Source organism: Octopus bimaculoides, chromosome 16 (genome assembly GCF_046866305.1).
Source record: "Octopus bimaculoides isolate indiv1 chromosome 16, ASM4686630v1, whole genome shotgun sequence".
In the NCBI taxonomy this organism is placed as follows: domain Eukaryota; kingdom Metazoa; phylum Mollusca; class Cephalopoda; order Octopoda; family Octopodidae; genus Octopus; species Octopus bimaculoides.
Genome location: NC_142943.1, coordinates 46060062 through 46087280, shown reverse-complemented (window position 1 = coordinate 46087280; position 27219 = coordinate 46060062). Strand labels below are relative to the sequence as shown.

The 27219-nt window shown below is 35.9% G+C and overlaps 1 protein-coding gene across 1 annotated transcript in view; it reads right to left on the bottom strand.

Annotated features, from left to right (window-relative positions):
• LOC106872483 (beta-mannosidase) overlaps window positions 1-23193 on the bottom strand; it is a 35408-nt gene extending 12215 nt beyond the window's left edge. Inside the window, exons 1-8 of the mRNA XM_089364633.1 lie at window positions 22930-23193; window positions 10330-10476; window positions 8838-8986; window positions 8003-8202; window positions 7314-7381; window positions 4515-4684; window positions 2865-3036; window positions 980-1146 (exon numbers count right to left, since the gene is read on the bottom strand). Coding sequence (XP_089220759.1) covers window positions 980-1146; window positions 2865-3036; window positions 4515-4684; window positions 7314-7381; window positions 8003-8202; window positions 8838-8986; window positions 10330-10476; window positions 22930-23062 — 1206 coding nt within the window. The 5' untranslated portion in view covers window positions 23063-23193. The remainder of the gene's footprint in view (window positions 1-979; window positions 1147-2864; window positions 3037-4514; window positions 4685-7313; window positions 7382-8002; window positions 8203-8837; window positions 8987-10329; window positions 10477-22929) is intronic.
• Window positions 23194-27219: the final 4026 nt, after the last annotated feature.

Genomic DNA, 27219 nt, shown 5'->3' with positions numbered 1-27219 from the left:
CTCTCATAATTGCATTTAGGACTTATATACTAAAAGCAAATTTTATTTTACCAAAGTAAAAAGTCACTGCAAATAAGAAATGTCAAATATGTCAAATGTTAGCAGTATATATACATATATGTAACTGTGTGTGTGTGCGTGTGCATGTGTGCGTGTGCGTGTGCGTGTGTGTGTAGAAAAAACAAGAGAAAATGGAGACAAGATTAATAAAAGTGTACGTGTTTTTATGTGTGTGTGTGTGTGCGCGCGCGAGAGTGTGTCTACATGTATTATGTGCATGCGTGTGTATATATGTTTATATTGAATATCTAATTATTTCACATCTACTTCCATAATTTAAACAATCTATTGTTTTTTTTTTACACAGCATCACCATTTTTCGTATTTTGCCTGGGTATGTCTGCATTATCATTATTTATGACTAGCTATATTTTTTATAACTGTATCTATTTTTATAACTGTGCATATATTTCTAACTATAATGGTACACTATATTCTTCTTGTTTTTATGTTTTCATTTTGTTTTAAATATAATAAATTTCTTTGTGCATCCATCACTTAAGATACTCTCACTTGTAGTAATTAACCAAATTAATTTAGTTAAATTAAATTAGATTTGATTAATTTTTATGCTGCAAGTGATGAACTGTAACAATTGTAGGTGTGGTCTTGTCAATGTTAATAAACTTTTATTAATCTTATCTCCATCTCTCTTGTTTCGTATAATATCAATAATACTATGTATATGCCTGCTTTGTTAGGCTTTCAACCAGTCTAATCTTGGATATTTTTATCCCTCCAGGTTTTATATCTTCACTTGTAACTTGATATATATATATATATATATATATATATATATATATATATATATATATATATATATATATATATATAATGATATATATGTATCTATTTATGCAAACATTTATGTGTCACAATAAAAAAAAAGTGATAATGACAAAAGGCTTCAAATACTTACACCTCCTCCCCATACACGCATAGAGTTTTGATTGGCATCAACTAAAGACTGAAAAAGATTCCTGATACGTGCTGGTGTTACACGTTCTTGGAAGCTATCAGCTGGTATCCAGTTGGATCCTTTGAAGAATACAGGGATTCCATTGATCTTGAAGTAGAATGTCAGGCCTGTTGGTGGATAAGAGATACAAGAACAGGTATTGGTGAGTTGAGGAACTTGGGAAAAGGAGAATCAATATCATTAAAAGAATAATTTCTAAGACAGGGACAGGGCTAGAAATTTTGAGGAGGGGTAAGTCAGATGGTGGAGCACTTGCATTGAGTGATTCTGCAAAGAAAAAGGTTTGGAAATGCCATTATGAAAGACTGCTGAATGTAGAGAATGACTGGGAGGAGGAGGAGGAGAGTCTGCCAAATGCTGACTCAATTGAGGGACTAGCTACCTAAATCAACCGTACCTTGGTAGACAAAGCAATTAAGGACACGAAGAAGCATAGTATTTCTTTTTATTAAGAACGAATAACTTGTGCTATTTCTAGCAGACTGAATGACCATATCAAGGCTGCCCTAGTTAGCTCAAACTACAAGGTGCTGCTGCTGCTGTTGTTGTTGTTATCGTTTAACCTCAGGTCAGCTCTGATCAAGCAGATAAATAATTAAAAAAAAAAAAATTTCAGCTATGACCATCTCATTCCTTTGTGTTCTTCAGATACTCTGTGTGTGTGTGTGTGTGTGTGTGTGTGTGTGTGTGTGTGTGTGTGTGTGTGTGTGTGTGTGTGTGCATGATTGCATGTATGCATGTGTGTGTCATATTACTCAATACTTTTTTTATAAAGCAGTAGACTGATTTGAGAGAGATTCAGCTGTTATTGCTAGTAAATCAAGCAGCCATGTAGAGGTGCCTTCACTGACTTGCTTTAACAGCAAGTAATTTAGTGTGGTGTTCTACCATTCCTATTCTTCTAATAATAATAGATTCTAATATTGGCACAAGGCCACAGATTACAGGTGAGCTGTGTAGTCAATTGTATTGGACTCAGTACACGTCTCATACCCATATTTATGCCATTTATTCAAGTGTGACAAATGGTAAGGTCAACTGAGTGTGATTTGAACACAGAACATAAATGGACAAAAACTGTGAAAGACATTTAAGGCTACATTCTTCTCTTTACTGCCATTCTGTTAAATCTTCTTATCTAATTTATAATAATGTTTCCTAACTTGGGCACAAGGCCAGCATTTTTGAGGGTTAATGATTGGTTTATACCATTGATCTCAGGATTAGATTGGTTTTATATTTCATTGACCCCAGGATGGATGAAAGGAAAAATTGATGACAGAGGAAATTTTAAGCTTGGTATTTTTACTCTAACGATCTTGTTAGCTTAACATCTAAATTCTACTACTAACAACAACAACAACATTAATAATAATGATCTTGAATTATAGTACTAGGCCAGCAGTTTTTAAATGGGAAGGGACAAGTTGATTACACAGACCCCAGTTCTTAACTGGTACTTTATTTTATCAACAGCCAAATGTATGAAAAGGAAAATTGACCTCAAAGCAATTTGAGCTCAGAATGTAAAGAACCACAAGAAATGCTGTTAGGCATTTTGTCCAGCATGGTAACCATTCTGCCAGTTTTATATAACAATAATAATGATGATGGCCACTACATCACCACCATCTCATCATCATCATTGTCATCACTTTCCCAACCATTATTCCTACAACTTCTCTGAATTAATCACACTTACCTAATGACCATTAATTAGCCAACCCCATTACCACAATTATCCCCACTGCTGTTGCTGTCATACCCACCACCACGTTTACTCCCCCCTCACCCCCCCCCCCATAATATGCAAACAGACATTTACCATCAGACGCTCGCTTTGTCACTGGAGTTTGTATCAGTTCCACTGTACGGAATCCAATCTTTATTTGTTTTGCAGATGGTTCTTCATCCTTGTCAGATGTGAAAATCACGTTGAGAGTGTACAAGCGAGCTTTGCCATAGCCATGTGGCCACCACGGCTCAACCACAACTTCCTGGGAAAAAAAAAAAAATTAAAATAATAATAACAACAATAATAACGGTTTCAAATTTTGGCAAAAAGCCAGCAAGTTTGGTGGGGCTAAGTTGACCCTCAGCTGGTACTTATTAAAGGTAAAGTTGACCTCAGAGGAATTTGAACTCAGAATGTCAACATCGACAAAATACTGCTAAGAATTTTGCCTGGTGTGCCAATCATAATGATAATTCTTTTATCAGCCACAAGGGCTCACATAAAATAGCATTAAATGACATGATACAAACATAAAAGACAACACAAAACAAGACAGAAGATGGATGAAATGTTGCTAGGCATTTTTTCTTGACAAGCTAACAATTCTGCCAGCTCATTGCTCACATAGTATTAATAATAATAATAATAAGATTGGTTTCAAATTTTGCCACAAGGGCAGCAATGTGTTGATTACATTTGACCCCAATGTTTCGCTGGCACTTAATTTAACAACCCTGGAAGGATGAAAGGCAAATTTGACACCCGGCTGAATTTGAACTCAGAACGTAGTGACAAACAAAATACCACTAAGCATTCAGCCTGGCATGCTAATGAGAAATAATAATAATAATAATAATCCTTTCTATTATAGGCACATTTTTTTCTCTTTTTGTTTTTTCCATTCTTCAATTTGATTCATGAGTAATATCTAAAATTATTAATCTACTAAGATGTAATGAAGTTTCCAGAAATGTGATTTTATATTTCATAAATAATTGATAAAAATAAAAATAAAAATAATCGAAGAAAGAGTTTTATATGAATTCCCATTTTTTTATGGATTTTCACTTGTTTGGTACCATATCTTTTGTGAAGTTCTTTATTATATTCGCTCATTCCTGTTTACTTTTAAACTACTTCTGATCGATGTTTGGCAGGTGTTACATTAAAAGGTGTTTCTCTTTAAAATACACCATAACACAATAATAGGGATTGGACAAGAGTTATTGAGGTGGTATTCATGGTTAGGTGCCCTTCCTGTTACTAACCCCTGCTAAATTTTCAAGTAAGCTACTCTTGCTTCACTGGCCTTCAACAAAACCAGCAAGCTACAGAAGACATCACATTGATGTTGTTGAACAATGGTGAAGACAGATGAAAGCAACCACACACACACACCATATTATAATGAGCTTTGCACTCTTGACAATGTTACCGTAAATGTGAAGTTCCATAATACACAATGTATTTACCATTGATATCTCAGTATGTATGTACATATACACACACATGGACAGTTTTCATACAGTTTCTGTTCACCAATTTTCTGCTCAGGAGGCATTAGTCAGACAGAAGCTATAGTAGAAGAAACTTGCCCAAAGTTCCATGCAATGGGATGGAAGACAGAACCATCAGGTTGCAAAGTGAATTTTGTCACCAAACAGCCATGACTGGGTTAATGAGATTAATGAATTAGTAAAACACAAAATAATTTTATACAAGACCATTTCAGATGTTTACCTTTGGTATTTTAATGATGGTTGTCAGTTGATCAGAATCTGTTGTCAAGTCTATATTAGAGGTAAGCATGACTTTCAGTTCTGACATGTGAATAGACAGCTTGCCTTTCACAGGGATTCTGGCTCTGTTGTCAAAGAAGACTACAACTTCCATGTACCAGTCATCATTATCTTCAAGACAAAATTGAAAATAACATTAATATGTAAAGAATTGATGTTTTCAAATAGAATTTATGGATACAAATAAATAAAACATAAAAAAAAGGTTAGTTGAGCTAGAGTTTAAAATAACTGTCTAAGGGATAGAAGTATCCATTACACTACCAGTATATTACCTATGGGCTTATAACCATGGGCATACATGTGCAAACATAATATGTTCATAAATCATAGGTAAAAACCAAGGAGAAACATGAATCAAAATTTAAAGAAAGCAGAAAATAGAGAAATATTGATCAACAACAATTGACTTACATCAATTACCATTTATTAATTCAATACAAATAGACTGCATCCCATCTAACAGCTGTTTCTGCTTCCAATATTGTATGGTATTGTGATTGATATGCAAAAATATGTAAAATATTAATCATATTTGGTAATAAAATCGATCTGAAACAAGGAGCTTCATCAGAGTGAAGAATGAATAAAGAAGAAGAGCATCGAGAAAAAAAGGGAAAAGTTGAATAATTATTTATTACCAAATATGATTAATACTTTATATATTTTTGCATATCAATGGCAATACCATACAACATTGGAAGCAGAAACAGCTGTTAGATGGGATGCAGTCTATTTGCATTGAATTAATAAATAATAATTGATGTAAGTCAATTGTTGTTCATCAGTACTTCTCCATTTTCTGTTTTCTCTAAAACATAATAAAATATGAAATGAACATAGAAAGGAAAATATAAAATGCAATAGAAGAATCAAAAAACATAATCCTATAAAATTTAAATAAACATTTCCAACATAATATATTTTAGGATTTCATATTTATACTGATGATGATGATGATGATGTGGGGGAGGAAAAGGAGGCAGATGAAGTATTTATTCTGTTATTGGTTTCAATCAGTGAACTTTGGTCATGCCAAGCAGCAGGTTTTAGGGTTTTTGCTGATTATATCAACCATAGTACTTTTTGGGGTACTTATTGATCTTATAAGAAACAAAATGCAAAACCATCCTGAATAGAAAAGGAAAATATTTGGCCAGAACTAAACACATTTTGTGCACTTCACACTGATGTGTGAATGCACACACACACACACACACACACACACACACACACACACACACACACACATGCATGTACACACACAGTCCTTCATGCATGCATGCATAATGTACTTAGCATTCATTGACTGAGAAAAGGCGATGCCTCACTTTGTAGTCTGGTGGCCACTTAGAAAACTCGGAAGATGAAGGACTTTTGAGTGTGATGCAAACCTTGTACAGAGATGCCATCAGCAAGGAATTTGGTCTGCAATAGGGATAACTTTTCAAGCCCTTCCTGTCAAGGTTCTCCAGGCAACAACAGAGGAGTTTAAGACCAGCTGCCTCTAAGAACTTCTGTACACCAATGAGCTAGTTCACATATTTGAATATGTTGCAGAATCAGAGAAGGAATTACAAAAGTGAAGCAAATCCAAGACTGCAGATGTCATAAGCCAAACAAAGAACAAAATTCTTAATAGATGAGATTCTACTGCAATCCCAGAAATGGCCATGCTTGAAAAAGAAGAAATAGGAAATCCAACCATGTCAGTGGCATGTCAAAAGCTCCACTCGAGTGTTGGGCCTCATGGAGGCAGTGACAGGTGACCAAGAACTTTGGTGAATATACTATGCTTGTGCAGACCTGTCCAGCCAAGTGAGACTGTAGCCAAGACCGATGTCGGTGTCTGGTCAATGGCACCCATGCCAGTCACATGTAAAAAACACCTACTACCCTACTACACACTCAGAGTGGTTGACATTAGGAAAGGCATCCAGTTGTAGAAACCTTGCCAAATCAGATTGGAACCTGGTGCAGCTCCCTGGTTTAGTCAAACCATCCAACCCATGCCAGCAAGAAAAATGAACGTTAAAGGAGGATGATGATGATGATGATATAGTGAACCTAACAAACTATTGGTGCACAAACAGTGCAGTGTGACCACAAACTGGCTGAAAGAGATGGAGATCTTTGTATGCAGCTGGTGTGCAGAAAATATCTTTCAAATGCTTGGCGGGGGTGGGGGGCTCTCCTAGGAGTAGTTATCAACTTCTGTTAACTATGTGACATAATTAGCAGTTGGGGAGGATGTTCTGAAAGTGTAGTAAGTAAACAAAGAATGGATAGGAGAAAATTAGGGAGCTACTATCTCTGTTGGCAATAAAGGGACTCTTTTGCTGAGTGAAGGTGATATTGCACGAGTTTTATGTATAAAGTGTGACAATACTTCTTAGGGCAATGAATGTGGAGTAATGTGTAAAGGCAAGAAAGAAAGGAAGAGTGCTAAATACATGATGTAGAGTTTGTTTGTTCAAAGCTGACGATTTACTCCAGCACAGATTGGAATAACTGTTTCCTGAAGAGTCATACAAAGCAAGAAACTCTGAATATTGATAGAGTGAATCAACAGCTTTAACTCAATGAGAGAGAGAGAGAGAGAGAGAGAGAGAGAGAGAGAGAGAGAGAGATAGAGAGATAGAGAGAAAGAGAGAGAAAGAGAGAGAAAGAGAGAGAAAGAGAGAAAGAGAGAGAAAGAGAGAGAAAGAGAGAGAAAGAGAGAGAGGGAGAGAGATCAAACCTTTATATGTCTTTGTTGTAATATCCCGTATAACAGTAGTGTTGAAGTATTCAATATATATGTCACGCCTAGAGAATAGTGGAAGAAAATGAAATTTAAATTCTGTATTGTCTCATCGAGATTGTCATGATTATTAAATTTATAGTAATTATCATTATCAATTACTATTTTTTCAAATAATATAAAATGAAATAAAATCCAGTGAAATTAAAATAAAACAAATAGATGTGTGGTGGGGGGGGGCAAAGTGCAGATGTGCGCACACACACACACACACACACACACACACACACACACACACACACACAGTGTGCATAATCAGACATTGACATGATATTGAAGAAATAGTTTTCCTGGAGTTGGGTATCCTGTTAGCCATGCAAAATATCATCTCTTTTTTTAAAAAAGCTTATATAAACATTTATTTTGCAAATTCTTAGGGATAGGATATCTTTCCTCTTGGAACTGGCCGTCTGATCATAAACTATAAACTAGAAGTTTAAAATTGTTTTTTTGGCTAGGCAAGCTAACTTGGACATGTCGAGTGATGTGACCCTTTTGCAGAACATTGAGCAAATGGTTAGAACCAATGAGCAAATGGTTAAAAGCTCAGCATCATAATGTCAGATCTATCATGCCTTATCAATAACACATAAATAGAAATTATTGATTAAATGATAGATACTTACCAAATGGACTGAGTTGGAAAAGCTGGCCCCCAGTCCCAGCTGAAGGATGCTTGCATCTTTCGGAGGAGATTAATGTGACACTCTCCATTTTGTTTAGGATTTGGACAATTTGGTGGGACAGTGTAAGGAAGCTTGTCATTCTCTTTGTTAGCAGCAGTCACAGGAGATGTGAAGGCGACAGTAATTGTATTGGTACCAACCTGAAACATTTGTAACATTAAAGCTTGTAGAGATTCTGAAATATTTAGAAAATGATAGCAATAACCTTGTTAGCAGGTGAAATAGAAACACAAAGACTGACCACATTGGTTGTAGGACAGAGGGACAAAAGTGACCATGGTCAGTAGGACAGAGAAACACATATAACCATTGTCAGTAGAACAGATATTTATAAAACTTCTCTTCCTCCTCCTCCTTTTACTACTACTACTACTACTACCACCACCACCACCACCACCACCACCACCACCACCACCACCACCACCTCTAATCTTCAATAATATTTTCTCCATTTTCTCTCCTTAGACAATCTGTTGTCAAACAAGAGAATTTAATTATGTTAATTTTAATGATCAGAGACATTCGTTATTGATTGATTAATGTAGCCGATTTACAAATCAGTTCCATGGAAGGAGTTGAACTCAATTTGGCAACTCAATAAAACCCTCATTGTTGGTGTTTCTTTCAGTAGAATATCATTCCATCTTGTCTTCACTTACATTGGAGAAAGATTAGAGAAGAGAAAAAGCAAGAACTGGAAGAAGAACACTGTACAGAAAAAGAAAGAGGAGGGAAAACAAGAAGAAAAATAAGGCAAGTCTGTACAGTTACTTACCACAACATATTTTTTCACATCAGTCACATAACGAACAAACATATTGGAAGTATTCCTCACATGAAATCCATTTATATAGATTTGAGCCACAGTATCGATTCCCAGACATACCAGAGCAATATTCTTGGAGGCAACAACAGACTCAGTTACTGGAAGCAATCACATTAATTGAATGAATTAATAACAACATATACAGTGAATAAATACTTAATTCTTTCTAATTTTGGTTCAACACCAGAAATTTTGAGGGGAGGGGGCAACCTAGTTACATCTTCATCTACCCTTCAACACTACCCATTTTGGTTGTCTGCTTCCCTGCCCTCATTCACTTTCCCATACAACCTTGCAAGCCACCCACCCATCCACTCACTTCTACTCATTGCAAACCATCTTATTACAATTATCTGTGTCTTGCAGCCCCAACTGATCATCCTCTCTCCGATGTTGATTATAACAAACTTAATATGAAAATATACACTGTTTCTTATCTGAATGAGGTACTCAGTTACTTTTGCCACTCTACAAAGAGAATTAAGAGACAAAATGGTCTATGTAGCCTCCTGCAGAGCTAGCAAACAGAGCTAAATAAAAAGACATCATCTAGTAAACAAAACAAGTTCTTAAACTGAAACTGGGATCACTTAAGAAATATTTAAATATGTTGATGATTTAATGTAATCTTCCTTTGAGAAGAAAAAAATTAAAATATTTCAAAGCTTAAGGTCATCTAACATTTTTTCTGAATAAATCTATCAGGCACTTTCAACACTAAATGCATGCAATGTAATCCATTGTGACATACATAAAGCATAATTCAATGAAACAAATAATAACTCAGCTAAAGTATTTCAGATTTTTCACATTCCAAATCATTGCCAAACCCCTTACTTTCAGCTTCTCTTCTAATTACCTGATACAGTTCAACATTTAAATTTATGTCCAAAAATTCTAATTTAAAACTAATCTAGTCATCAAAACTGATTTCTTCCATGGCAAAGTCTTTTATTATTTTACAAACCCATTCCATTAGTTTTTTAAAATCAACATTGACAATAAGAATGTCAAATAGTTGAAATACTGTTGACAAATAATTGTGGAATTAGAATATTTTAATTACCAAAGTATTTACTTTCTATAACAAGTTTCTTTGATCTCTATCATATTTTGATCAATCCACTCTTTGACTACAAAAATACACATTCCTATGAGACATACATCCATAAGATCAAACACAACCCATGAATATTTTCATGGGACATCTGAAAATGATTAGTGATTTAACTAATCAAAACATTGTGTAGAGAAAAAAAGAAAAAGAATGAAGGATGACAAACTGAAAATTTTTAATTCTAATATCAATATTTCATTTACATTTATATCCATGATATGTAAACTTTACTTAAAAATGCATTTGTGGAACTTAATCCAAAGCTATTTAATAAACAAGAATTACAATGATGTTGAGTAAAAAGACCAAAATTTTGATACTTACTGTTAAAGTTTTTGGTGAAGTTCCAATTTTTCTTTCCAATGTTTCGATAGGCAACATCATTAAACCCTGCATAGGGGTCATTGATGACGTGGTTATTGTAAAGGGCCATATAAACTCCACCAGGAACTGTTGCTGGATACGAGACATCTAGAATAGAAAAAAGAAAGAAGAATTATTTTACACTCTAGTTAGTACAGTGGAACCTTAGTTTATGAATTTAATTCATTCCTGAAGACCATTTGTCACCTAAAATGTTTGTAAACCGAAACTATTTTTCGTATAGGGAATTCAGGAGAAGATACAGTGAATTTGAGCAGGGATGAGCACTGAGCAAGATACAGCGAATTTGAGCACTACTATATTATCTCCTCTTCTTCCTAGCTCTCCTGTGTGACCCCTCTATCCGCCATTTGCCATGATAGATTGCTAGCCACTACACATTCTTTATTTCTTTCTGAGAGAGAGAGCTATATCAGAGGTGACTGCAGGTCATCAGCATCACTCCGGCTCATCATAGATTTCACATAAGACATTTGTATAAAAGAAGGTAAGAGACGTTATGCACACTGCAGACTTACATATGTGCATACAATTTAACAGTAAGCAAATTTGTTGCTTCGCACGAAAGAATGCCTCACGTTTTTCCGCAATATATCTAGGCTCGAACGGCTTATTTTTAACATCTAGCCCTATGTCTTTCTCCATTTCTAAGTTAAGGGTAGAAATAAAGCAACCCTGCAAAACACAACTGTTCTTTACACACAGATACACAGAACAACAATCATATAATGAAAGTGGAGTGGACATCAAACATCAGCGATCTGACTGTCGCCTGTCCTCTTGACAAGAGACGTCAGTCCGTTACACCTACCAAGCTCATTTGTAATTGGCCAGAGTTGCTAGATAATTTTTCGTTCTTTTAAGAATATTGTAGAAGGCAAACTTTTCATAGACTGGAATTTAAATCCTAATCTCTATAGCAATTCATTATTTCAAGTAAACATTGAAATTGAGTTATTTTTAATTTTTATGATTATGGATAACAACACAGGCTGTAACTTCTGAGCGCAAGTCAGACACGTGTGAATGATGTCGAGAGAACATCTGCTACAAATGATATTTCTTGATACAGGGCACCTCTAAGATGACTGCCACACACTGAAGGAAAATAAATGAACTGTGACCAGGTTCAATAAAAGGAGCCAGAGTCATTGGTTGCAATTAATTGAAGTCAGTGTTGGCAGAAATTAAATCGGTTTGCAAATACACATTCACTTTACTAAACTTATACTAGGGCTAAGCCCGAACAGCCCGAGTGTTGGAGTCGCCACGGCACTTGTGCTGGTGGCACGTGTAAAGACATTCGAGCGAGGTCATTGCCAGTGCTGCTGGACTGGCTCCTGTGCAGGTGGCACGTAAAATACACCATTTCGAGCGTGGCCGTTGCCAGTACCGCCTGACTGGCCCTCGTGCCGGCGGCATGTAAAAACACCCACTACACTCTTTGAGTGGTTGGCATTAGGAAGGGCATCCAGCTGTAGAAACTCTGCCAGATCAGATTGGAGCCTGGTGTAGCCATCTGGTTTCACCAGTCCTCAGTCAAATCATCCAACCCATGCTAGCATGGAAAGCAGACGTTAAACGATGATGATGATGATGATGTGTGGCACATTAGGCTGCCAATGTTCTACAGTAAAATGTTTGGAAACCATAAGTTTAGTGTAACAGGCACAACACTGACAAGAACAAATTTGCCAAAGTCATAAGGTCAACAATTGGCGAAATTGAAGGTTAAGCTCATTAAATACTCTTTCAATTTAGGAAGTAAAAAAAAAATCAGGAAGATATTCCCCTTTTAAGATTTTGGTTCCTGATCCCATTTCATGTATTGGCACGCACACACACACACACACACACACACACAAACAAACTGCTAAATGTATCTACATCCTTAAATAAAGGTTATAAATAAGTAGAAATTTACAAAGACGTGCACACTCTCACTGAAGCTTGCATACACACACACACACACACACTGACTGCTGACATTTAAGTATTTTCAGTAAATATTAAGTGGAGAATGTTTTGGAAAGATTTCAAAATTATGTCAGGGATGGCAAAAAAGAAAAAAGAAGTAAAAGGAGTTAAAACCCAAAAATAATAATATTACTGCTGCTGATGATGACAACAAGGATGGAGAGGGACAAGGATGATGATGAAGGTGACAGTTCTGATACTTAGACAGACACTTTCTCTGCTACCCTATTTCATTAAATAAGAATTACCCCTGCCCCGCACCATGTACAGAGCTGGCATCTCAGTGGCACTCATCAAATTTACCAATTTTTCTGTCAGATAATGTATGTACATATGTTCACACACATAACACATTATATATATATATATATATATATATACGCAGAGAGAGAGAGAGAGAGAAAGAGAAAGAGAAAGAGAAAGAGAGAGAGAGAGAGAGAGAGAGAGAGAGAGAGAGAGAGAGAGAGAGAGATCTACATACATGTATATACATTAAATGCGCACACACACACACCAGCACAGCAACCCAGCTGTCAACTGTTTAACCCTTTTGTTACCATATTTCTGTTGAGATGCTCTGTGTTTCTTTCTATTAATTTTAAATATGATAAAGAATTTAGTAAATTAACTTAGTTATCATTGAGCTAGTGTTAGGAACATTAATTGTGACTGAGGTTTTGGTGGAAGATTTTAATTCAAAACTTATGAAAAGACATTTGTATTCAGAGCCAGAACTGGTTTCAGCCGGGTTGGTAATGAAAGGGTTAATTATATGAATTAGGTTGGTACCAATTGAATGGTGTTGGCATTAATCCCCAACTTTGGGAGTTAAGGTGGTACATTCACAAAGATAATCGTGGTTTCTATCATTCTGTGAATGGCCAGGATTAATTTTCAATAGCATTTCTTGATGATGTCCCAGAATTTTCCTATATATAGACAAATCCATTCTCACTATCAACTGGAAGCAGACCATAAACCCCAACCAAGATACATCTTTTGCAAAAAAAGAAGTTTTCCTTATTTTTGAATATTCTCTGTTCCCTACCCATCCATGTCTTTTGCTAATACTGTAAACAAGAAAGGCAGCTTAAAATATAGAATGCGCCATCTTTTTATTGATCCTGAAAACATTTTACCTGACATTTCTGCCAGCTCGCTGCTGCATCCTTCACTGGCTTAAAATGGATGAAATGTCCTGCACAGATCTCTTTCTCTGCACAATAACCACCAGCAGAGTTTCCAGAGAGACTTACCTATGCTACAACAAACACCAACAATCTTTTCCCCTTTAGCACTTCAGTACAACTAAAATGTTGTCTTAACATCAGTAAAGTTTTAATCATGTCAGATTTTCCTGTTATAACACTATATTGTCAGACTTCTTTAAAACTTTCAGTTGTCTTTACATTATCTACATGACCTTTCTTATCTGCATTAACCTACTTGCTGTTACTTCTAATTACATGCACCATCCTTGGCTTGTTAAATATCTTTAATACACAGCTCTTGTCCATACACAACCCAAATAATTCACAACTGATATGCAATACAACCATGAAGAATAAGTTTGAAACATTATCCAGAAACAATGTAACACCCTTGTTATCACTATTATTATTATTATTAAATTCAACATCATTAGAAGACAGCTGCAGCACACATCGGACAGACATATGAAACTACAGCCAAATCTTTCAGTTCCTACAGTTGCTAGATCTCACAATCTTTGGTAATCTCTCGTGGTGACAAAAAAAAAATAGTCAAAAAAGAATCCCAAAGTTCACTCATCAGACAGAGAAACTTCTTTGAATTCTCAAAAGTAAATAACTTTCCACAAAACAGCAATGAAGCCCAAATAAGGACAGCTGAGACATAAAAACAAATTCCTTAAATTGTATCTTTAAAAACAGTTCACATATCTAAAAGGCAGAGTTTCAACATGTTACAATTAATAATCAGCTTATTTATTATTATTTCTATCATTAGATATCAAAAGTGAAAATTTTAGAAAAATGTGATATCTCTAGTATCGAAATTATGCTGTTGAGAATTCAGTGCAGATGGGTTGGACATATTGTTTGAATGCAAGATGACCACATTCCAAAAATTCTTTTGTATGACCAACAAGTGGAGGGGTTCTGTGGTAAAAGAAGACCCATCCTTAGGTATAGGGTTAAGTTGAAACTATCACTAAAATCCCTAAAGCTTAATTTAACATTTTGGGGAAGTTATTGCCTAGAATGATTTGAGTGATGTAAAATATATCATGATGCAGCTAAACAATTTGAGTTGAAGAAATGGAATAAAAGACTGGAACATTATTGTTGACCAGTGGTCTATTCAATTGGGACTGATTTAGACCAAACAACATCATGCGGGCTTCCCTACCGTCTAATCTAGCAGAGACCTCCTCTACCTCAATACTTAACAGAATCATTTCTACAAACTGGACTCCTTTGCACCTCAGTCCCTTGCCCACAATTTTCCCCAATCAACATCAACTTACAGAAGCTCAATTAAACACCAGCCATATTCTCTTCCTCAGCCTGGGCCAGGGGCATTGTGTATCTTCCAAGAACTAAATAATAAACATTAAAATATATATTTGGACTTGCAAAACTGAAATGGATTGACTTGTAGAGAAATGAATAAAAGAAATCAACAGGCAAAGACTAAGAAAACAAGAAGAGAAACTAAAGTTACAAAGCAAAAGTTCTGTTCAGGTTGGAGAATGTATCTTGAGATGAGAAAGATATGAAATACTTTCTGCTATAGGCACAAGGCCTGAAATTTTGGGGGAGGGAGGGGGGGCAGTCCATTACATCGACCCCAGTGCTTAACTGCTACTTAATTTATCAACCCCAAAATGATGAAACACAAAGTCGACCCTGGCGGAATTTGAACTCAGAACTTAGTGGGAGATGAAATACTGCTAAGCATTTTGCCCAGCATGCTAATGGTTCTGCCAGCTCACTGCCTCACGAGAAAGATATGAAATGAGAACATATTGTATTCAAAAGGAACAGGTGTGCACAGATAATACAAATACAAAAGGTCTACAACTTTATGTAAATAAACTACAGTTTTGACAGAAAAATTAGATTTTAAGTGTAAACTGTAAAAACGTTATCTTTTTACATTTGTACATTTGACAAATGATTTAATTATCAAACTTGTTATTTCCCAGCACCAAGGCATCTGTTGCCAAAACAGATGTACCAAATGACTGGCACCAAAGCCATGCACCCAGTTCTCCTATTCTGTATTAACACACTTTTGGCCAAGATCTACAAGAATTGAAAAGCAACCATTATGTTGATGGTACTGACAATTATGTTGGTGATGATAATTGTGATGGTGACAAAAAAAGACTTGGACAATTTTTAACTTCCCAAACACACGGTTTTGGATTCAGTCCCATTGCATGGCACCTTGGGAAAATGCCTTCTATTATAGCCCTAGGCTATTTAATTGAATTTGGTAGATGGAAACTGGAAAAAAAAAAAAACCTCTGTGTGTGTGTGTGTGTGTGTGTGTGTGTGTGCGTGCGTGTGTTCGTTTAAACATCTTGTGGTAGATGAGCGTCATCACCAGACAAGCAGTGTCCATCATTTCTAATCTTCCATGAAAAACGTCTGGCCATGGGGGGGATATGCTACTGGGAAATAGGTGAGGGTTGGCAACAGGAAGGGTATCTGACTGTAGAAAATCTGCCTCAATGAATTCCATCCGGCTCATATGAAGATGGAAAAGTGAACGTCATGATGATGATGTAATTGAAAGCATGAGCAGTTAATCTGATGTCATGTCTTTGTCAACGTTTTTTTAGATTATGGTTCCTTCTTGAAATCTTAAATCTTTCTCCGGCACCTTAGACGTTATTAGAGAAAAATTATTTCAATTTTATAAATAGGAGCACTCCATCAGTTACGACGACGAGGGTCCCAGCTGATCCGATCAACGGAATAGCCTGCTCATGAAATTAGCATGCAAGTGACTGAGCAATCCACAGACACGTGTACCCCTAATGTAGTTCTCAAGGAGACTCAGTGTGACAAGGCCAGCCCTTTGAAATACAGGTACTACTCATTTTTGCCAGTTGAGTGGACTGGAGCAATGGGAAATAAAGTATCTTGCTCAAGGACACAACGCATCACTAGTAATCAAACTCATGACCTTATGATTGTGAGCCGAACGCCCTTCACATTTTATCCTAAACGGTTAAGAACAGAAACAAATCACTTTTGAAAAGATTAAAAACCTTTAATGCAAATAAAATTTGTAAAATTTTATCAAATGATAATGAAATTTTAAGATGAAATTGTTTAAATTAGTTTTATGATGAAATTTATTTTATGAATATTTTTTAAAAATTGATATGTATTGAAAACATTACTGGACAAAAATCTAAAATAAACATTTTAAAAAATATTTCAAGGGTGCCCAGTTTTCTACTATTAATATAACAAACTCCTTAAAAATATCAACGTCTATTTAATTGCACATTTATTTTCTATATCTCTATTTTCCCAAAACAAGAATATTTTGTGGCATCAACAAAACAACCATTTATAATCATTCATCATTTTCTGATTTAACAAAACAAGAAAAAATTCTATTGATGCCCAGAAAATTAATATCTCCTAAAAATAACTTTTTGAGCACAAAAATAAAATATTTTAGCAAAATAGAGAAAAATATATATTACATTTATACTGTATTTATTTAGTGAGATTGATGGGGCTGATTTAGTTTTTGCAAATTTTTCAATATCAGGGACCTTACTTGTTAGAGACAAACAAAGATCATTGCTAGATACAATTTCCAAGTAATTGTGAGCTGTGTGTAGCACTTAAGCAGGGAATGTGTGTGTGTGTGTGTGTGTGTGTGTGTATGTTTTTGAGAGATTATAAAGCTTCCATTCTGCAGCTCCTGAATGAGGTATGGTGTTGGTCTTAGATGTGACAATTTATTAGTGTGAGAATTATGCAGGTAGGATTCAAACGGAAATATATTGTCATATTTCGGGATGGTCATTTCTTTTATGTGTGTGTGTGTGTGGAAGGGGGGACACCCCCCCCCCACCCCCACACTCACACACACCCACACACACACACACACACACTCTCTACATTTGTTCTTTACTTCAGCTTTATTATTGTTCTTATTTTAGTGTCCTTTGTCTGAAAAGCTTTGTCACACATCCTGTGGCCTCTTCAGAATGGACTAAACAAAACAGGAGGGGACACATAGGATGGAGAGTCACTGAAGAGGTCACAGGGTGTGTGATGAAAGATTCCCAGACATAGAATATACAATAAGAGCAATAATGAAATAAATCTGAAGGGAAGAACAGATATGCAGTGCATGTGTTTATTTGGCAAAGGAAAAAAAACAAAAACAAATGACCATCCCAAAATATAACAGTATCTGTTTCAACACACAATTTCACTTGAAGAATCTTGTAAAAGAAATTCATAAAGAAATGAAAACCATTTAGCAAATTCCTTTAAGCAAAAACTTTTTGATTTACATCATTCCCATGTGACTGAAAGATTTAAATTGTGTGGAGGAAAAAGAATATAAAAGACTATAATGAATAAAGTATTTACAATAACACTTCTTTATATTGACTTCAGATCTTTGAAAGTAAATGAAACACCAGCTGGAATTGATCTCAGAACAAAGGAGAGCAGAAATAAATGTTGTAATGTATTTAGTTCCGCCTTCTACCATCTGTGATCTTCATAACCCTTGATTGTAATATATTCAGTGACCTATTAAATAATGCATATAAAGTACACATGAACTACAAAATAATAATAATAAAACGTTTTTAAGGATGTAAGAAGGTCCCAAGATCAAATCAATATTTCATTCAGCAAAGAAGATGTGTTGGCAAAGATAGGGTTTCACATGAAGGGCCAGGCTGTATTTAGTTTCAATTTTGTCCCAACATTTTTCATTCCTTATTTACTTTTTTTTTTTTTATTCCTTTCTTACTTTATTTTCCAACTTACTCTTTACATTTTTATTATTTTAATATCTTATGGAACACCATGGCTAAAGTTTGATCAAATTATTGATCAGTTATTTTTATTCTACTCTATTTTCCCCAGAGACCTAGTAGAGACTTTACCGGGGAGGCTCACCAAGGAAATTCCTCTATAATTAGAGAACTCGCCCTTGTCTCTCTTTTTAAAAGTTGGAATTATCCCTTTGGATTGCCATTGCTTTCATGTCTTTCCAAATCACTTGGCATACACAAAACAGTCAGAGAGTATCTTCTCTAAGGCTTTTAAAATCTCAGGCTGAATCTCTTCCTCTCTGGTGGCCTTCATAAATTTCACTGCTTTAATGGTCTCAGTGAACTCAGTCTCCAAGAAGTTAGTCTTCATCCCTAGATGCACCTTGTGTCCATCAGAAGATTTATTAGGACTGATTTAGGAGATCAGCAAAATATTCTCTCCACCTCCCAAGAATTCACTTCTTTATAGAGAGAAGAACCCAAGTTAAGTTCTTAACAGAAGATGTGCAAGTGGGTTTCTTGTTACAAAGTAAGCAGATGGTCTGCCACAGGTCAGGTAAGGTGTGGAGGCATGCACTGATACAAGTATGTTGCTGCATCACCATGAGATTCCTCCTCATTTGCTGTGACCATGTGGCATCAACCCAGGCAGATTCTGAGTAAATAGAACATGGTAAGCAGGGTCTAACTTGGAAAATTGAGGGACATGGCGAAACAGTTGGAGCTGGTGTATCTGGATCACAGGACACGTCCCAGCTGAATAGAAATGTTGATTGAACATAAAATCCGACCAATGGTAACCCATAATTGTGTAAAATGTCCTGATACCAAAGAAGTTCAGGTAACTCCTAAGGGTTGTGTCCATGCCTCACGAATATAGAGCAGAACAGGGAGGACCAGGGACCTAAAGACCCTAACCTTTGTCCTCCTCCACAGATATATGAACAGTGCCAAATACTCTAGTCCAACAAGTCCAAGACTGCATCAGCTTTTATGCAAGTCTTTTTAGGACCCTTCAGACTCACACCTTATGAAGCTCTGGTTCGTCACAATTAAATCAAAATGTGGATAGATCTGTGGATGCTCGTTAATCAAAATATGTTATTGAAAAATAATAATGTTAAGAAGTGTAAAGTTCATCGTTTAACACCCGCCTTCCATGCTGGTATCTAGAATATATTCCAAACATTCAAAACATTATAATGAAGTAATGAAGGCCGTGACCTTTGTCCCTCGCACAAAATGAATTTTGTGACTCATCTTGAAACATTAAAACTGATACCATTCTGTTGTCAAAGTAAAATGTTTGTTATTTTGAATTAGCTAACAACTAAAAACTGGAGTCATACAACATGTAGGTTCTAAAAAGAACATAAAAACATTTCTGCAGATAACACAAAATGAAAATTATTTTGCTGCTTCTTTTGTCACCAAATCTGAAAACAAGAGGGAAACAAAAGACAGATACTTAATGCAATGATGTTCTGACAATGTGAAATAGTTTTGTTTTGTTAATTCATTTATTCAATTTTTTTTTTTGTGGTTTATGTGAAAAACAACAAGGTGTTCTTTTTAACATCACATTTTAAATATTTCAATGTCTTTGATAGAATTACCCAAAACGAGTTGCAGACCATGACTAAAATTGTGCTAAATTGTAATCAAAATTATTCTAATTAGAAAATTATTATTTGTAAATCTCACAATGAGAGATATTGAGCAACAGTACTTTGGAATAAAGATTGTTTGGCAACATAACATGGCAGTCCTGGTTTAGGACGAATGTTGCTGGAATTTAGCCCCAGGAGACATCGTCTCTAGCTGGCTATGCAACACGATCTGTGTCCTTATATTTTCAAACAAGGGAATCTAGCAACCCCATGACCAAGGAGTTCTGGAATCAAAGTGATATTATGCCCTAGATTATATTATTGGACCTGTTGATATGAAGATGATATTGTTATGTTAATAGCCATTTAACAACAAATGAAGGAAATGTTTTCCCAGTGTTTAATTACTTCCAATACTAGAAGTTAATTTATTATGGAACAGTAAATCCAAGACATAAATGATTACAGAAAATATTCGTCACAAACAGAAACATAAATCTTTTTCAAATACTTGTTTTACAAACATGTTTACCATCTTGTTCTATGTTTCATTGGGCTTTCTCGACTCCAATTCTTAACTACTGAAATGTTCTTCAGTTGCAACATTGACCAACTTCAATTATTTTTGTTAGCATCAGACCAAAGGAATAAGATGCAGTGTGAAGGCAGTTTAGCAAGAATGGCTAAATTCTTCTGGCTGTTTCAAATAAAGTAGTTAAATACATGAACAATTCATTCTGTACCATCCATTGAGCACATAATTCCATTTTGTTTGCTTTAAATACTGAACTGTTTATTGACCTATGTAATAATATTCCTTTAACAAACCCTTTTCTGTGTGTCTCCTCAAACGATTCCTCCAAATACCATGTTGTGTTCCATCTACATTCACTTTTAGGATTTGATTGATGCAAACCCATCTCAACATACACTCTTCGTGAGCAAACACAAATCTCTAACTTCTACTTTTGTTCAGAGGCTCTGGGAGAAAGAGGAACGACAAACTTTTCTTAAAAGAACTTGTTCAACAATATTGTCAATTAGCAATTAATCTGGCCATATCTCACAAACCAGCTTCCCCGCTACCTATTTTAGGAATAGCTGTCCTTCGAAGTCCCATGTCTCACGGAAAAGGGAAAGGTTACGTTAGCAGGGGACAATAATGAAAAAAAAAATTGATAAATTGCGTTTGGATTTTTTTCTTTTTGTCTTTTCCTAATCATAACTTATGTGATGTGAAACACAGGAATATTAAAAACTGAAGGAGGCGGGGAAACTACTCTTACGAAGTGGGACTTCAAGGGAGAGCTACTCCGTAGCTAAGCCTTTTTATCAGCCCTTTTCTCACAAAGCACACCAGTGTGTGTGAAATATCGAGTTATTCTTCAAGACGAAACTACAAACTCGCATATCTCTTTAGCTTGACTATAATATCATAAGGTCGGTGTATGGCTCACTATGTTGTACGGAGTAGAAGGAGGGCTGTTTCTTACATATTACCAAATTATCCTGCAGGAGATTGATCCATTATTTACAATTGCATCGAAACATGAACAGAAGGGGTGAGGAAAGCACTTAGGCACTAGTCATAGTTGTCAACGTACGTAATCACAATGCCGACTTGAAGCCAGCAAAGTGAGAACTGGTGGTTCGAAACCGTAAGTTGCAGATCGACCAAAGTAGGAAGGTAAACTGAAAAGTCACCCAGTCAAAAGGAAACGATTTCTGCCAAAGTGGAAAAGGAATGTTCTACAACATCGTCCTAATCTGTTTCGTCTTATATGATAGCAACAACATTTTAAACAAATCTCATACCTTCACACCAGTTCGTCATAAACAACAAAAGCTTAAACTATCTCAGAAATAAATCGAATGTTGAATAGCATCAACAGAAAAAGTGGCACTGTCATGCTATTAGCTGTCAGAAGTGAAAGTGCCACGGCCGCCAAACAAACTGATACCAATTAAAGTTTTTAAAAAAATGGAACCTTCCATTCTAAAATCGTATCTCATTGTTTTAAGGCAGTCATGGGCAAAATGCAGCTTGCAGGACTTCCTAACAAATAATTACCATTACATTTTTTTAAAGTATGCGGCCCGCCTGATGGTGAGGTATATCTCATGTGGCCCGCTTCTCGATAAAAAGTGCCCGTGCCTGTTTTAGGGCTTCCTACTGAGACGGAACAAGCATGAAATTAAAGTAAATTTTTCAGATTTGTCGTACACACACGTACACAGGTACAAAAATAAATGGAAAACTACACAATTATTGATTAAACTTTTTTTTTAGACCTGGTCGGCTTTGCTTGAGTAAACATATGGTCAAAAGCATTTCAATCTTGATCACTCCTTTTTAACAGTAAATTTAAGATCTGCTTATCGAACATGTTTCATTTATTTTCGAGACGGAATCAACTTGAGGGAGATTGTTGAGTACCCTTTTCAGCACAATTACGCCGACGGTGGCACAAGTTATAATTATGAAGTTGAGATAAACTTGGAACGTGATGAAGCAAAAAAAAAAAAAAAAAAAAAAAAAAAAGAAAAGAAAAAATGTTTTTAAAATTTAGACGAAATCCGAGAATTGTTTACTTTTATTCGGGAAGAACAGTAATAATAACATTTTAAAGTTGAGGACAACAAAACATAAGGGAGATGTCTACAGACAGCAGATCGAATTCATAAAATTGCTATGAATAATGTAAAGTTTATCTTAAGGCGCCCACCACAACACACACGACAGAGTGAGAGAGAAAGAAATGAATGTTCAAAGAAACAGTGAACACATTTAGTATGTTGTTAGTCCCTCGCTAGGCGATCTTTTCATATAAGTCATATCAAAAGATAGCACCTCCACCCTAATTATCTATGTATTTTCCACTATTCATTCTAAGCATTCTTTATATAAATAAATGAACTTACTGCTGCCTTCCGCTTGTATTATCCATTCTCCGTTTAAATTTATCCGTACTTGTCCATCGATCACATCACACGAGAAAAACACCGACAGTAATAATAACAATATAAAAGGAATAGGAATCAGCTGCGACAACATGTTTGGATTAAGTGTGGCCGAACGGAGCAAGTCACCACCTCCGACGGCGGCTACAATCGTTTTGCCTTTTGTCGTCTCTCAACTACACCAAATAAATGTCCCTCTTCCTTCTCCAACAGCGCAATAAAAGTAAACCACCAACAATAGCAGTTGAACTTCAGCACTTACTCGATCTCACATGACATTGAAATTAACCACTCCGGTTCATTTTATTTGCATTTCGTTGCTTTGGGTTTCACTGGTCGACTTATTGAATTTAATTCGTAACAAATTGGTGAACCGGCGGAAATACTTGGAATGAATTTACCGTACTTGCATTCTGGGTTCGAATCCTACCAGAGCTGAATTTGTATTTCATGTCTGCAAGGAAAGTATCGATAAAATAAGTATTAGATATTTATTTACTACTATCGACAAAATCAACTACACTGCTTCTTCATAAATGTGTGACTTTTTACCTAATGAAGTTACTAATTATCAGCAATTAAATAAAACCGAAAAGTACTTGAATGGTGTAGAAAAGTGTAAAATGGTGATTGCTAATTTGCGTAAAATCCGATCACTTTTTTTTTCTTTCTAAAATCTATAAAGTGAGATGAAATTATAAATTCTTAGTTTTGTCTGTAAGATCATAAACGCCTATTGCAAAATACTTTATACCATAGACAAGTATGTAAATTGTCAGATGAATTCTCTTAAGTCAGAGATAAAACAGGAACTCCTATGTTAGGGTAGCAGAGTGAGTCTAATCTATACAGTATTATAAATTTAGATTCATAACAACCAGTTCATGTTACCGAACGGTTGCATGTTAAAAAAAAGAGTGTTTTTGTTTGTTTTTAGGTTGGAAGAATAATTGAACAGTTATCAGACATGGTTGATCGGAAGAGTATTAGCTTGACTCCATAGATAGTGCAAAAAGCAAACGGAACAAAATCCAGGAATTAAAATAAATAAACAAACAAACAAACATGATTCTAGCTCTAGGTCCTCTCAATAATATCCTTAGATTGGTTCTTTTACGTAGTGTCCGGCGTGTTGCCATTCAAATGGCAACCATCCACCCCAGTTTTTTGTATATGTGATTGTGGAAGGCTAAAAGGGTGAAGTGGAGAGAGACTGAGAGATGGAGGAGAGAAGTGATGAATAAGTTTTTTAAACTGTGTGAGCATGTATATGTGTCGGTGTGTGTAAGCGCTGGATGTTGAGAAGAGCAACTTTTTATGGTGATGGAATTCCAAATAGGACAAAAGGCAGCCCCTACTGCCAGTTGAAAGCAACTAGTTGGCCGAAATATATTTCCAGCCATGAAGGGAAGAAAATCTTGCTTTTAGTGTCCAAGAAGGCCCTGTCCATCAGTGTCCATTTTTTCCCTTTCTCTTTCTTTAGTATTGCTTATGTTGTTTAAGCCCAGGTTAGCCTTGGCCCTGCGGACCAATGATCAAAGACATCTCGTTGATGACCGTATTTTTAGAACTACATTGTTCAATGTGTCCTTTATTTCTTCTAAGATGGCAGTGTGTCCTTTATTTCTTCTAAGATGGCAGTGTGTGCTTTGAGATGGATCAGCCTGTTCTTTGTATCACGCTTGTTGTGTCCGCACTAATCCTTGCACTTAGTCCTCCCAATTCAAATTTAAGTACTGTCATATATATTCTCTCTCTCTCTTCCCCTTCTCTCTTTCCTGGGCCTGTGTTTATGGGAACACTTTTCTATTGAGTTAAAAATAAGATTCTGGTAGGCAAACTGTGAAATTGGAATTGTTGATGTCATAAATATATTCGACTCACCCGAATATGTTTAGATATGTTCAACTTGGCTGAATTCAATTTGTTTATACCTTCTTTTCTTAATCTATGCCTTCCTAATAATTTATGTTTAACTCTGTTTCCAACACCATTTTCCCCTTAAAGTAATACAGTAACTGTCGTAACAATTGTTGGCTGGGAAATTTAATTCGTTGCTTGCCTTAACACCATCACTAGGTCTTTGGTAGACTCCACTGTGTTGCAAGTTTCAAATGTGAGGATTGTTGTACTGCTTGTCCATGACTCCGAGTCCTTATAAAGATCATGGACAGTTCCCTTCATTCTCTGATTAAACTATGGTGGAGTGAAGAGAAAAGGATAAGAAAATATCTGTAACGGTAGGGTTATTGGAGACGGAAGGGTCACCAATTGTAACGGTATTGAGATGTTAATGTCGGAGATTACCAATTGTAACGATAATTGTTAGTTTGTATTGATGTGCTGCAGGATGCGCAAGATGAACAATTCATGAAGTTTTTAAGAAATATTTATTTACCGTTACTTTCATAGTTGCCATACCACGACGGGTAGGTTAGTGTAATCGTATAATGCAGTTCTTAAAACATGCAAGGAAAAGAAAGTTAATTTTTTTGGCTTGTATAGGTATGTACACTTTCTCATAGTAGTATTTATATATAGAGAGAGATGGTAGTGTTAAAGAGAAAAGGATACGAGCTCGTAATAGTTATAAGGTGTGCGACGTTGTCTCACAGTGGCTGACAGTAAACTTCATTTCTCCCTCTGGCCAAGGCTGTAGCTGATCAGCCAGACTTTGTTCTCCTTGAGTCGTCACCGACTGGTGACTAAACTAAATTTTGCTTGGGGGTCTCCTGTTTTTATAGCTATCTAGAAGGATACTGAGAACAAAGGATTTAGCTGGCGGTCTTGTTATCTCTATTCTAGATTTGATGAAGTAGAACAGGTCAGAAAAGGTCAAGTGGTGGAGACACCGCTTCGGCCTAGCTAAAGGCGTCTGGGACATATCTAACTGCTGTCAGATCAAAACCGTTGTTCCACCGCGGGAAAAGTTCTGATGCAGTGTTAATTCAAATTTAGGTATAGTGGATCGAATCCACTTCATGCCTGCAAGATTCCTGTATATCCCAACAGTAACATTTACGTGAAGTATATGTATTTAAGTGCGGGACAGCATATCTCTCAAAGTCGTTCTAAGACCTGATAGTTATGTATTAGGCAATGCGTAACTGACGATAAAAACGCCTCCAGGGTTTTTAGTGTACTTACCAAAAGTCAGAGCCGTTCACCATTGCTTGACTCCATTTAATTAATAAACAATTTAGAACAGAGAGTTCACTACCTTACCTTTCATGTCAAGACCTGTCATTAACATTGTCTTTTGGTTTCACTACGAGTGTAATTTCATTCGATTCAAAATTATTCGGGGTTCGCTAAATTAAATGATTCGACCTGCCCTAACCATAAAAAGGAAAAGATTAGAGTGTCAATTTGTGGTATTTACTTTCTTAACGTTCTGAGCTTTAAACTTCGCTACAGGAGAACAATACCTTCTTTCTTTCTGATAACATGTGAAGTAGTGAGATAGTTTAAAAACCGTATTGATATCAACCGGCCAGTGACCTCTTGTTTTACAATATCCACATTTAAATTAGAACATGCCATAAATTTTTTTATATATAACGGAATTCTTTTTGTTGTCTTGTGTTTCATACAACATCTGTATTATGAAAAAGTGAATAATTTTACAAAACCCTTCAACTTTCTAAATAGTTTCGAAAAGAATTGTGGTGGCTGTGTTGTAAGTAGCCTGCTTACCAATCATATGGTTCTGGGTTCAGTCCCACTGCGTGGCACCTTGGGCATGTGTCTTCTACTATAGCCACGGGCCGACCAAAACCTTGTGAATGAATTTGGTAGACAGAAACTGAAAGAAATCCGTCGTATAGATATATATGTATGTATGTGTTTGTGTATGTGAGTGTGTATGTGTGTGTGTTTGTCCCCACAACATCGCTTGACAACCGATGCTGGTGTGTTTACGTCCCCGTAACTTAGCGTTTCGGCAAAAGAGACCGATGGAATAAGCACTAGGCTTACAAAGAATAAGTCTTGGGGTCCATTTGTTCGACTAAAGCCGGTACTCCAGCATGGCTGCAGTCAAATAACCGAAATAAGTAAAAGAATTGTAATATACTCATTCTATATTTCATTAGAAATCCCCTCACGAAAGGCTAAACGACTTATCTCCCTGAGAGTGGAAAGCCGTATGTAAACATAGCAAATAACTTATTTTATTCGGGTAAAATGGGGCGGCGTTTGTGTGTTCAGCTGAATTTCATTTCTCCGGTCAGACGAGAAGTTTTTCTAGTC